Source organism: Erinaceus europaeus, chromosome 6, assembly GCF_950295315.1.
Source record: "Erinaceus europaeus chromosome 6, mEriEur2.1, whole genome shotgun sequence".
Taxonomy (NCBI): Eukaryota; Metazoa; Chordata; class Mammalia; order Eulipotyphla; family Erinaceidae; genus Erinaceus; species Erinaceus europaeus.
The window spans coordinates 9,200,424-9,214,317 of NC_080167.1; the positions used below are offsets into that span (position 1 = coordinate 9,200,424).

General features: G+C 48.3%; 1 protein-coding gene across 2 annotated transcripts in view; it reads right to left on the bottom strand.

Moving 5' to 3' along the window:
* The window catches only part of FBXW8 (F-box and WD repeat domain containing 8), a 118,956-nt gene extending 106,390 nt beyond the window's left edge, over positions 1–12,566 (bottom strand). The window contains exon 1 of one of the 2 annotated variants that reach the window (XM_060193025.1): positions 12,189–12,566. In XM_060193025.1, coding sequence (XP_060049008.1) covers positions 12,189–12,500 — 312 coding nt within the window. In that variant the 5' untranslated portion in view covers positions 12,501–12,566. The remainder of the gene's footprint in view (positions 1–12,188) is intronic. The other variant, XM_007529353.3, reaches the window with a different exon arrangement.
* Between the last annotated feature and the right edge of the window lie 1,328 nt (positions 12,567–13,894).

A 13,894-nucleotide genomic window follows, 5' to 3' on the forward strand; every position in this document is an offset into this window, starting at 1 on the left:
TTATTGCTGTCATCATTGTTGGATAGGACAGAAAGAAATGGAGAGAGGGGAAGACAGAGGGGGAGAGAAAGATAAGACACCCGCAGACCTGCTTCACCACCTGTGAAGCGACTCCCCTGCAGGTGGGGAGCCAGGGGCTTGAACTACGATCCTCACGCCAGTCTTTGAGCATTGCGCCACCTGCGCTTAACCCGCTGCACTACTGCTCGACTCCCCATTTTTTTAATTTCTATTTTATTTGATAAAACATAAAGATATTAAAGGGGAGGAGACAGAGAAGGAGGGAGGGAGAGAGAGAGAGACACCTGCAGCCCTGCCTCACTGCTCATGAAGCTTCCCCCTGCAGGTGGTAAGCGGGGGCATGATCCCAGGTCTTTACGCATGGTAACGTGTGTGCGTTTAGCTGGGTGCACGTCACCTGCCACCCCATTAGCTAAGCCTTTATTCTCATCCTAGAAAAACACCTTCTTGAGGCCCAGAAGTAGCTCACCTGGTAGAGTCCACACTTCACCATGCATGAAAGACCCAGACTTGAGCCCTCAGCACCACATAAGGGAAGTTTCACGAGAAGTGGAGCAGTGCTGTGGTGTTTGACTCCCCTCCCCCAACACATCTAAAGACAGTGCTCATGGAGCGATAGAAGCATGAAGCCCCAACAAGCACTCTGGCAGAAAAAATACACAATTTTTTAAAGTGACAGTAAAAACCCATAGCTGAACCCAAGCAGGGCGTGAGAGTAAATATTGGCATGAATAATCCTACCTTTGCCCCTGGGTTGGCCATGTACCCAGACTAAATATATCTAAGCCTCAGCTTCTTCGGCTATAATCTAGCTACCTGGTGTATGGGTATATTATTATTTTAAAATATTTATTTTCTAATGATACAGTAAGAGAGACCAGAGCACTGTTCAGCTCTGGCTTACGATGGTGCTGGAGACTGAACCTGGGATTGCAGAGCCTCAGGCATGAGAGTCTTTTTTTTTATATATATATATTAGCTTTATTTATTGAATAGAGACAGCCAGAAATTGAGAGGGGAGGGTAAGATAGAGAGGGAGAGAGACAGAGAAACACCTGCAGCCCTGCTTCACCACTCATGAAGCTTTCCCCCTGCAGGTGGGGACCAGGGGTTCGAACCTGGGTCCTTTTGCACTGTAATATGTGCGCTCAACCAGGTGCGCCACCACCTGGCCCCAGCGCATGAGAGTCTTTTGCAGAACCATATGTTGTCTCCACAGCCCAAACAGGTGTATCACAAAAACAAATTTTAGAAATCCATGGAGAGGACACAGTTCACTGGTCAAGGTAAAGCAAACAATAGTCATTAACGCTGCCGTTTGCTTTACTCGGCTGGCTGTAGCTGGAGCCTGGCACATGTATGACCTCATCAATCCGAGTAACTTTTTCATGCAGACAGAAAGAGGGAGAGACAGGGAGACACAGTCCAGCACTAGAGATTCTTCTGGTGCCAGAGCACCTCCCATGCAGTGCCAGGGCTCAAACCTGAGCAGCCTCAGGGCAAAGCATATGCCTTGCCTGGTGAACTGTCTCCTGGGGCCCTGTTTTCTTTCCCTAAGTGGCACTCTAGATTCCTTTCTTTCCCCTTCAACAGGTATTTGCTGAGTAGACCCACGTCCCATATTACTCCAGTCAGAAGCCTGAGGCTTCCACAGAAGACTGCCTCCCCTTGCCACATACTATCCAGGTGATCGCTGGCAAGGTGCAGAGGGAAGGTTCAGGGGAAGCTGCCAGTATTGGAAGGATACTGGATATTGGAAGGATCCATACATCAGATCTTATACTAGAGGGCTTTTTGCAAAGTCTTAGCAGTACTAAATACTGTACCCCAGTAAGAACCAAGGCCGGGGCTGTTCTCGTCACGAGTGGACAAGAAGGATGCAGCCCCACCACCGCAGTACCGTGACCAGCCAGAACGACCGTGGGGAAGCTCAGCAACAGGTGAGCAGAGGCCCCGCTCCGGCTGATGCACCAGCTGTGCTGTTCTCGGGCCTGGGTTGGTTCTGGGGATAACAACTATTTCAGTGCGACTGCACCGAGGTATAATTACGTAAACGCCAATGTCACAGTTTTAAAAAATTGATCACTGAGCTCTTAGAATTACAACAGCTGACTCCAAAATAGATCACCAATCCCAAACACCTGAAGCCCCAGATTTTCATGTCAACAACTTTCCCTGTTGCTACCGCTTGTTGGAGTGGGGCTGAGGTGGGGGGAGAGAAACCAGTACACTAGAGAAAGGTCTGTAGACTGAAATATACAGACTCACCAAACACTGAAGCTCTCTACTGCACTCTGGAGTCATTCTGGTCAACTGGGTGGCAGGACGAGGATTATCAGTTCAAATCTTTGCTCTGATGGCTCTGGGGATACTATACTAGGTGGCTCCTCTTCTCCCTTGGAGTCCAAGACATGCACCCCCAGATGCCCGGAATGGTGCCTGGTATAGGCTCGCAGCCAGGCACCTTCCTACACACTGCCGTTGGCCAGAGAAGCTACCCATCAGGGCTACATCCCCTTCTAGAAGGCAGTCTGAACCCAGCGATGGTGGCTCATACTAATGTTTGATCCTTTTCGCTCAATTTGAGGCCTCTCAGCTTCACCCACAAAACCACCTACATGCAAACAACATCTCAGAGTTTCATAGAAAACCCCATCTTCTCCTACCCCCAACAGTAGATGTTGATATACATAATTAGTGCTTACACACTCCCAAGGGTTCTTGCCCCTAACTGCAGAGACATCAGTCCATGGAACCTACTGTCCTCTCCTCTGCTCAAGGAGGTGTGAAGAGGGCAGGCGCTCTTATTACAGCAAAACACTGGAGTAGGTTCAGGGTTAACGAAGTCACTCCTAAACTTCAGCTTGACATCATTAGTGGCACTACATGCAGGAAACATCTTACAAAAAACAGAGTCAGGAGCACATCTGATCCTGTGGTTGAAGACAATTCTTGTAGGTACACAGAACTCCACCAGGGTATGAAGCCACGTCCTGGACAGAAGCTGCAGCTCAGTGATTCTGTGAGCCCCAAAACAGCAGCAGAACAATGGGAGCACTCTGTGTACTTCCCACAGTCATAAGCAAGAAATGCTTCTTGCTGCCCATATGCAGAGAAACACCTCTGTGAGCTAAAAGATGCTTTCAGACTTCCACCCAGGCTGTTCGCCAGCACACAGCCATTCTAGTAGTTATGGCAACATTAACCAACTCTGTCTCTACTGACTTAAAAAAAAAAAAAAAAAAAAAAAAACGAAAAGAAAAGAAAATGGACAAGTTGGCATTTCAGAAATAAAGCCATTCCGAGAAGGAAGAAAAAAAAGAGAAATATACTGGAAATATTAACAGAGAGAATTTGACCACACTATAAAAACATCAATAAGACAAAGCTTATCGGGAGTGATTTTGCATTAATTTAATAACCCTGAGCAGTGTGTGACTGTCCAGTAATAAAGAGGCTAGTTACATTCATGCTATTAATACTCCTTTGAATTCAAAGGAAAACCTGTTCAAACCATTTTCTTAAAATAATATACAACCTGGCTTTTAATTCTATCATAGCCCAGATATTGATTTTCTACCACTACTGACGACTCTTGTCCTGTAATGAATATCTAACTCATCTGTGGCAGTGAAAACACACACACAAGCATGACCCGGGAGATGGTGCAGTGGATAAAACGTTGGACTCTCAAGCATGAGGTCCTGAGTTCGATCCCCAGCAGCACATGTATCAGAGTGATGTCTGGTTCTTTCTCTCTCCTATCTTTCTCAATAAATAAATAAAGTCTTTAAAAAAGAGAGAGAAAGAAAGAGAGAAAGGAAGAAAAAAGAAAAGACACACACAAGCAAAGTTTCACTGTCCCAGATTTCCAAGGTCGGGGTCCAGGCAGCTCTCCCTCCACGCGTCTTCAAACACACTAGAAACTGAAACTGAGTCACAACCCTAAATGATATATAGATAGATAGATAGATAGATAGATAGATAGATCATATATCTCATAGTGGATATATATATATGTATGTGTGTATATATATATATATCCACTCCCAATGAAGTGGGAAAAAAAATGGAGGGAGGGAGGGAGTCATGTTACTTTGTTAACTCAAAGGCAGAGAATACTAACTTCTCCCAAAGTCTACTGGAGCTACTCCAAAAATGCTAAGAGAAATTGCAAACAGATCCATCCCCCGGGAGGCTAACGTGTACTCCTCTGTGCTAATGCAAGACTAATTCTGTAAATGGATTGGTTTTGTGCTTTACTGTTAGAAACTTAATCTGCCTTCTCTTGTTTAGTGTAAGAGGGAGTAACTACCAAGAGCCAAATCAGTAAAAAGTGAAGAAACTGACTCAGGATTGCTCCCAGTGTACATGTACACGTCCAGGGCAGCAGCGTGAGCGGGAAGGTGACGGGGGGGGGGGGGGGGGGCACAGCACTGTCAGGATAACTAGGCAGACGGTCACAGTACCGGGTCCATCTCATACAAAGAAAAAGATGACGAATGCACACCTCCATGTCGTCGCCACAACACAGAGGGCTGTTGGTTTTCTCTACTCTCCCCAGCTTAGACAGCCTAGACAGCTTACAGCCGAGCATATGGTACTTTCACAATCAGAGAAGAAATACATTTTGAAAATACGCTGCTTTCCATGCCAGACACTGTGTGAACCCAGGGCCGAGGCAGGTGCTCGAAGGAGAACGACACTGTTTTAGCAAAGGTCTGAGAACGCTGCCTCACTGGGAGCTAAATCCTCTGGAGTGAGATCCTGAGTTGTGCCAAATGCAGTCAGCACAGGAGACTGAGGCGGCGGTCCAGGTGCCCCATCAGATATGCCAAAGTTCATCGGAAAGTGGCTGTTCAGAATCCGGACGTCGTTTCTCCATAGAAGCCTGCTATTAAGAGTGGAAGAGCTCCCAAGCAGGTCCCCAAAAGCCAATTTCTCTCCTAGCATTTAAGCCATTGCCCACGCCTCGCTGTCAGAAAGAGCAAGAGGTGGTCGGGCAATGAGGGTCTCGCCCAGCTGTGGCCCCGCAGGTCTCATCAGCACAGGCACCGTAAACGCCTGGGATTTGTCACTCCATGAGCTCTCTGTCAGGACCCATGTCACTCGCCACCTACTGGTCTGACCCCCTGGACACACAGGCAAGGGGGGGGAGGTGAATGGCAATTTAACCTGGGGGGAGGGATGCAGCAAAGAAGTCAGTGAGGCGCAGAAAAGACTGGGCGATTGCTTTCAAAGCCTCCTGTCTGTCTAGATTGAGGCCAGAACTTAAGAGCTTGGAGAAGGAGCAGCTGCCTGGTCACAAGTCTAGATGTTCATGAGCAAATATGTCTGTGGCAACCGTGAATACGATTTTTTATAGAGACAGAGAAGGCAGAGAAACATAACCTGCCTTCTCTTGTTTAGTAGGAGAGAGGATAATTACCAAGAGCCAAATCAGTAAAAGGCAAAGAAATCGACTCAAGGATTGTTCCCAATGTACCTCTCCAGGGCAGACAGCACAGGAAAGGTCTCCCTAGCTGAGAAGAGCGCCTCCAGCTCAAACAATAGATGAGAGACGGGGAGGAGGGGAGGAGGGGAGGAGGGGTGGAGGGAGAGAGGGAGAGAAGGAGAGAAGGAGAGGGGGAGAGGGACCCATAGCACCAAAGTTTCCTTCAGTGTGGTGGGGCAGGGCTTGCACCAGGGCTGCACATGTGCGTGGCAAAGCAGCACACTATCCAAGCAAGCTATTTCACTGGCCCGAGTCAGCAGTTTCACGTCACCAAGTCTCCAAGCACAGTCTACCATCAGGATCAGCTACCATCAATAATCTGTCAAGCCTGGCATAAAATGTGGGCTATCTTGCTTTCAAATGATCATGAATCTCGGGGTCAGGAGACAGCTTTCCCAGCAGAGCACAGCTTCACTCTAAATGAGGCGCTAGGTTTAAGCCGCAGCACAAGAGAAGCAGGGGATTCCAGGGGTGATGGAGCAGTGACTGGTGTCTCTCCCTCTCTCCTCAAAGCATAAGGGGAAAAAAACCCACTGGGACAAGGAGGCCACCGAATGGCCACACATGTGAGGGCCTCATGATTCCCCAGGGCCACATTAAAAAATAAAGAGGGAGCCAGATGGCGCGTCTGGTTGAACACACACATTACCATGTTTAAGGACCCAGGTTTGAGCCCCCGCTCCCGCCTGCAGGGGGGAGGCTTCACACATGGCAAAGCAGTGTGCAGCAGCGGCTCACTCTCTCCCTATCCCCCCTCCCCTCTCAATCTCTCTGTCTTGTTAAATTAGAAAAAATAAATTTGGTGAATCTGTCATACAGACACTGAGCCCCAGTGATAACCCTGGTGGCAATAAAAAAATTAAAAATGAAAAGCTGCATATTTATTATAGTACAGTGGGTTTACTAGTCCCAAAAACCTTGAGTTTCTGGACAGAAGGAAATGATCAATAAAAGAGAATGTGCCCACTGCCTTAAGTCCCCTTCGGGTCTGTATCATTTCTTTCACTAGTTCAGCCAAGTTAAAAAAAACAACAAACTTAGGTGTTTTTATTTCCGACTCATCACGTAAAAGCAGATGGCTAGGTGCTATTAATTAAAGCTTCACTAGATGAGATGCAGGAGTCATTTCTAAGTTTTCACTTCAGCTGGGCTTGTCCATCACAGGTCTGGCCTGTACACAAAATACTGAGACGTGTACTGTTCAACTGTCCATCAAAAGGCAACTTCACTGGGAGGAGGGGGCAGGACCTTTGTGCGTATGAGATTTCACTGCTCCTGTGCCAACTTTGCACTCAGATAGAAAGCTTCTTCCCCAGTGCCATGGTACTCACATGTGGAGCTGGAGCTCAAACCCAAGCTGCATGGGGCAAGGCACGCACCTTACCTGGTGAGCTCTCTCTCCAGGCCAGACAACTTAACTCTTGGCTATTGATTTCCTGGGGGTTCTCACTCTAGTGATGATATTGAAGACTGACTGAGAAAGACCAAAATACAAGAGACTGCCTTAAAGCAAGAGTGTGCCAAAAATGGGGGGGGGCAAGCTGCGGGGGTAGTGAGACCATGTTAGCAAGTGATTCCTGATTTTTTTTTTTTTAATTTAAGAAAGGAGACATTAACAGAACCATAGAATTCCGCACAACTCCCATAATCAACCCAATGAGTGCCACCCCAGCATGCTTCACTTCAGACTGTAACCAGAGATTCCTGATTTTTAATTCATGTCAACTGGATCTGCGTATCAGTTTCCAAAAGTCCAACTAAATCTCCCTTTTCAGGAGTTGCTCCTGGACAAAACAGACATGCTTAGAAAGCTAGAAGGCAAAGAGCACAAACTCAGGACTTGTGTCAGACTGAACATACAGGCAGTTTTGATCCACCCCAAAGTGTCAATACTGTGAATGGGAATATGTTTCTGTTACCAGCAACTAATGATGAGAAGCCTGGGGGCTGGCCAGTGGCGCAGGTCTGCAGGTGGCTCTCTCTCCCTCTCAATCTCTCTGTCCTAATAAAAAAAGGGGGGGGATCAAACGAAGGAGGGGGGAATGGCTACTGGGAATAGAGGATCCATAGTGCCAACGCCAAGCTCCAGCAATAACTCGGGTGGCAAATAAATAAAGAAGCGAGTAAGTCAATGAGAAGCCTTTCTGTGGGAGACTGTTACATCAACAACCCCTGATTTGTTCACGTCCCCATTTACTGAGCCCGGCCATATGTTCCTTTGTCCAAAGCTGACAAACATTACCTCGACAGAGATTCTGCAAGCAGCTGGTGACTGAACTTGTCCTACTATTCTTTTTGGTTTGCTTTATATGTACTTATTTCATAGTAGAGAGCAGCCAGGGCACCACTCTGGTACATCTAGCCAACAGGCACAGAAATGAGAACTTCGGGAATCAAAAGTCCTGCACTCTACCGGCTGTGCAATCTTCCTGGCCTGGTACTTGCCCTCATGCTGATCTCACAACTCCCACCCAGAACTCAATGCCAGATGATGGAGACACATGAACCACACACACAGTCAACAACACGCCAACACCCCACCCAGGAGCTAATTCGGACATGTGAATCAGGTGAACCGTGCCCGGCCCTACCACCTCCTTGCAAAATGGTGAGCTAGAAAGACCAGAGCAGGCAGCTGACACAGGCGAAGGCTCCTACTTTTAGTCCAGCCAGAGCATGCTAGCACAGCTAGGGCGAAGAAGAAACTGGGACAGTACATCCCACACTCAAGCTACTACCAAAGTAGAGACAAGAAAAGTACAGGCAGTTGTCAAGATCCACTAATGGTGAACATTTGCCTTATAACCCTGCACTTCCATTCCCAAGCAAGTGCCCCAGGAAAGTGTGCACACATGTTCCACAGTATGTCCAAACGCTCCCACCAGCACTTTTCCTGAGTCCTGAACTATTAACGTGTCAGCAGTCGGCAGTGGCCACCAATGGCAAAATGGACACACTGTGGAACTCTCCTAGGGCTGACCCCTGGGTTTCTGTGCACACCAACCTAGAAAGAGTGCCAGCTGTAGAGGTTACACGTCTGTTGAGAAACAGCATTAAAGTGAGGCGTTAGACGTCAGGTGACGTGTTGGTCTAAGAGAACACTCGGGGGTTGGGACACGCTGGGCAGCTCTGCAATCTGGGTGCTGTTCACAGGGATGCAACCTCCTGGAGACTCACCCAATGGGCACACTTACGACTGGACACTTCAGCAGAGACTGGTTTCAAAACCCTTCAAGAGTGGAACAGTGAGAGGAGGGCTGAGCTCCAAGAAAAATGGTTGAGTTCCAAAAAAAAAAAAAGTGTTTATGTTTAGGGACAACAGGAAGACAACTGGTGCACGACCACTTTCAATATTAAATGTGGCAAAAAGAACAGTGGCCATATGAAACAGCTCACTGCCAAGTTACAGCTGGGTCTGGAAAAGCGGCGGTAACACCAGTGAACGGGAAAGGGGACTGAAGGAGCGTCACCTGGCCTACCTGGCCCACTCATTCGCACTACCTGCCTGACCCCTGCGTTTCGCTGACTCAGACTGAAGATACTGGGGTGGGTTTACAGCTTCTTAAAAACCAATTACTCCAGACCTTCACCATCCCATCAAGAATTCTGGTCCATGTTCCCAGAGGGATAAAGAATAAGGAAGCTTCCCAGTAGAAGGATCCTGGTTCGAGCCCCCGGCTTCCCACCTGCAGGGGAGTCGCTTCACAGGCGGTGAAGTGGGTCTGCAGGTGTCTGTCTTTCTCTCCCCCTGTCTTCCCCACCTCTCTCCATTTCTCTGTCCTATCCAACTACAACAATAATAACAACAAGGGCAACAAAAGGGAATAAATAAATAAATATAAAAAAAAAGAATAAGGAAGCTTCCAATGGAGGGGATGGGATACGGAACTCTGGTGGTGGGAACTGTGTGGAATTGGACCCCTTTTATCCTACAATCATTAATCCTTATTAAATCACTAAAAAAAAAAAAAAAGAAAAAGAAAAGAGAAGAAAAATCAATTACTTTCTTAGTGCTCATCTGCCAAATGGGGCTAATAATGGCCAGTGGGAGAAATAAAAGAAAATCTCTCTAACCCCTAGGACAGTACCAAGCAGAAAGAAGGGTTCGTACAAAGCGGTGCTACTCATGACTGTAAGGCAGTGGGGGCGAGGAGAGGGCATACAGAGGTGTCCCAAAGATACAAAGCGGTGCTACTCATGACTGCAAGGCAGTGGGGGCGAGGGGAGGACATACAGAGGTGTCCCAAAGATACAAAGCGGTGCTACTCATGACTGCAAGGCAGTGGGGGGGCGAGGGGAGGACATACAGAGGTGTCCCAAAGACTGAGTGCTGTTGAGAGAATTAGTACCTAGTGAGGTGATTCCGGAGGGGCATACATCCCAGGGCAGGTTTTTTTCCAACTCTCATACACCTGGATCTTACTCGGGGGCATGTCCCCTCAGCTCCTCCAGCAGGCAAGCGTCTTTCACTCTAAGGCATTTCCTGTATGTCGCCTGTATTTTTGACACCAGTGCTTAGTTGCCCTTCCAGAATGGTAGGACCAGACGACCTCAACAATCAGAAGTAGAGCAGCAAGCCTTACTTTCCCAACCACCAGGTTGCTGGATCCCTTCTCAAGGAATTGACTTCACAGGCCTGGGGAGGTGGGTTTTTCTAGTTTAAGAAAGTATACGGTGATTCTAAGGTCAAATCATGTTGGAAAACTCTTACTTGGTGAGAGCTACAGTCCGACAGATTTGAATCCAGCTTTCATTCCCAATCACAAAATTCGAGTTTCCTCAGTTACAGAAAGAAACAAGCAACACCTCCTCCCCCTTCCACAGTTGCAGCAAGTCCTAAAACTGCCACATCCAATGGCGGAGGAGTTCAGCTGCGGGGCCCCAGCTGAGGACTTAGACCACTTTCCTGTTTCTCTCCATCCTACGGGGGGAAAAGCCCGTCTACAAACCACCTCCTGTGGGAAATAACTTGTGTATCTGTCCAACTAACCTGAGTAACTAACGAGGCACTAAGCCACCTTCCACCTTTACGTCTGTCAGACTTGAGTGATGACACACATTTTTTAACAGAAGCAGGCCCGATGCCAACACGAATTTTGATATGCATAAAAACACATTAAATGAGGATGCTTAAGACACACACTGGGATGTGTAAACAGCATAATGGTTATGCAAACAGACTCTCACGTCTGAGGCTCCAAAGTCCCAGGTTCAATCCCCTGCACAAAGAGCTGAGCAGTGCTCTGATAAAAAAAAAAAGTTCTTTCTGGGGGTGGGGGTATAGCATAATGGTTATGCAAAGAGACTTTCATGCCTAAGGCTCTCAAGTCCCAGGTTCAATCCCCCACACCCCCATAAGCCAGAGCTGAGCAGTGCTCTGGTAAAAGAAAAAAAAAAAAGACACACCCTGGGGGAGTGAGGCAGTAGTACAGCGGGTTAAGCGCATGTGGCACGAAACAAGGACCGGCTTAAGGATCCCGGTTGGAGCCCCCTGCTCCCCACCTGCAGGGGAGTCGCTTCATAAGTGGGGAAGCAGGTCTGCAGGTGTCTCTCTCTCCCCGTCTTCCCATCCTCTCTTGATTTCTCTCTGTCCTATACAACGACAGCAGAAATGACAACAATAACAAGGGCAACAAGGATAAAAATAAAATGGGAAAAAATAGCCTCCAGGAGCAGTGGATTCAAACTGCAGGCACTAAGCCCCAGTGATAACCCTGGAGGCAAAAAAAAAAAAGTTAACATGCACCAAAGGCAAGGTGGCTACATCTATAGGCAAAAAAAAAAAAAAGGGGGGGAGAGAGAGAGAGACAGAGATGCACAGCAGGAGACACTTGATAAAAACTCGAGAGTCAGTAAAAGTATTTGAATACAAGTACAGCAATACTGCTCAAAACCACTCCCAGCTGGAAAGTGACCGAATCTTCCTCTGGGACTAAATTAAAGGGAATCCTGAAGACCTGTCCATTTGTCTCAACTAATTGCGAGTATGTTTCAGGTGATCTTGACTGTCCCAAGTTTGTGAAGGCTTTTTTTCTTTTTCTTTAAACTTTTATTTTATTTTTACCAGAGCCCTACTCAGCTCTGGCTCATCGTGGTGATGGTATGGGGGGTGACTGAACCTGAGACCTTGAAGCCTCTCAGGCAGGAAAGTCTCTTTGTATCATCACTCTTATACAATCTCTCCTCATCCTAGAAGCGGATTTTTTTTTTAATAGACATGCATTCACAACTTGGGGGGGGGGGGGACACTACGCAGACATTCAGTCTTTCCTACCCTTGTTCTGATTCTTCCAGACTTGCAGATCTGAGACTCTAGAGATCCCAGGTTCAATCCCCGGCGCCACAGCAATGCACCCCCCCCCGCTCCCCCCCCACACACAAACATCAATCAATCAATCAATCAATCAGATAAACGCTGCTAAAAGTTCAGGAACGCTCCAAGAAATGGATGTCTCACGCTCACCCTGACAGTCTGGCCGGGTTATTTTATTTTATTATTTTATTTTCTGTGTGGGTGCTGCCTTAGAGCACCCCGCCCTGCCTTGGCACCCCAAACCCTCTGCGGACATCACCGCCGCTTCGGCGGGTCAAGTGGCCCGGACAGGAGCAACGCGGCTCCCAAGATGCCGTGCGCGCACCGAGTCCCCGCGGGTTCGAGCCCCGGGCCACTCACCAGGTCGCGGATGAGCTGGTCCACCAGCTGCTCCCCGGGCCCGGGTCCCGCGCCGTCGCGGGCCGGCGGGGAGCGGGAACGACTGGCCTCGGCCCGGGCGGACCTGGGTGCGGGGGGCCGGCCCGCGCCCTCCAGGAGGCCCTGGGCCAGCGCCAGGTACCCCGAGGCCTGCTCGCCGCGCCCGGGGACCAAGTCCGGCCGCCGCCCCCGCCGCTCCGCCCCCTCGGGCCGCCGCCGCTTCCTCTGCGCCTGGGCCTGCGCCAGCTCCTCCTGCCAGCGCCGGCGGAACTCGTCCAGGCTCTGCGCGTCCATGGCTGCCGCTGCCCGTCCTCCGCCGCCGCCGCCGCCGCCGCCGCCGCCGCCGCGCCACGGGGCAGTCCCTCCGCGGGAAGTGTCCGCCGCGACCGGAAACCGCTGCCGCCGCGGCGCTCAAGTTCCGGGTGGGCGCCACCCCGAGGGCTGCCACCCCTTTTATGGCCTCCTCCGCGGAGCGCTGCAGTGCGTGCTTTGAGTCAGGCCTTCCTTCTCAGCTGGCCGGCCTGTGGCTTTTAACTACTTCAATTTTGCACCCATCACTTTGTTTATTTATTTTATTAGTGACTGAATATTGACTTACAGTGATTACAAGATGGTAAGGATATAATTCCACACCTTTCCCACCACCAGATATTCTGTGTCCCCTTCCCTTCATTGGAAACTGCAGTAGTTCTCCCAAGGTCACAGATAACGGGCTGATTTTATAATTTTTTTGTTATCTTTATTCATTGGCTAGAGACAGCAGAAGAGGTTAGGGGAGAGAAAAAAAGACTGTAGCACTGCTTCAAAGCTTTTCCCCTGCAGATAGGGACCCGGGGCTCAAACCTGGGTCCTTGCACATTGTAACATGTGAACTCAAGAAGTTGTGCCACCCAGCCCCAATATGGGCCGATTCTATATCTGTACATATACATATACATATACATATATATATATATATATATATATCCCATCTTTTAAATGGTCCTGCCTTCACTTTCTAAGTCACCCCTACAACCATTACTACTTCCAGGTGTCTTTCCTTTTTTCCTCCTCAGATAAGAGAAGCAGTGCCTGGCTTTCTCTGGGCTAAGCACTCTTTCTCCATTCAACCATAGCAGTGTTATTGGTACCCAGTTCTACCCAGATTTAAGACCTCACCTAGTAGTTTCAACAGTTCTTAGATATCATCTATTTAAATTTTTTTTTATCAGATCACCCCTCAGATCTGACTACTGATGGTGCAGGAAACATCTCTCATGCAAAGTCTGTCTCATTTCTCATTTCATGGCTCTGCTTGCCAGCTGCCACTGCACAATCTCCTTAGTTTCCAAAAGGGACATAACCTTAATTGTATCAGTCTGGGTTTCCTTGCATTGAAAAGTGCAGAGGAAAGAGTATTAACTTTTTTTATTAATTATTATTGGATAGAGACAGAAATTGAGAGGGGGTCTTTGTGCATTGTAACATATGCATTTAACGAGATGCACCACCGCCCTGCTCTCTCTCCTAAATGCTTTTCTTTCTTTCTTTCTTTTTGCTTCCAGGGTTATTGCTGGGGCTTGGTGCCAGCACTACGAATCACACTGCTCCTATGGCCATTTTTTTTTCCTTGATTTTTTTTGGATAAGACAGTGAGAAATTGAGAGGGGAGGAGAAGATAGAGGAGAGAGAAAGATAGACACCTTGCA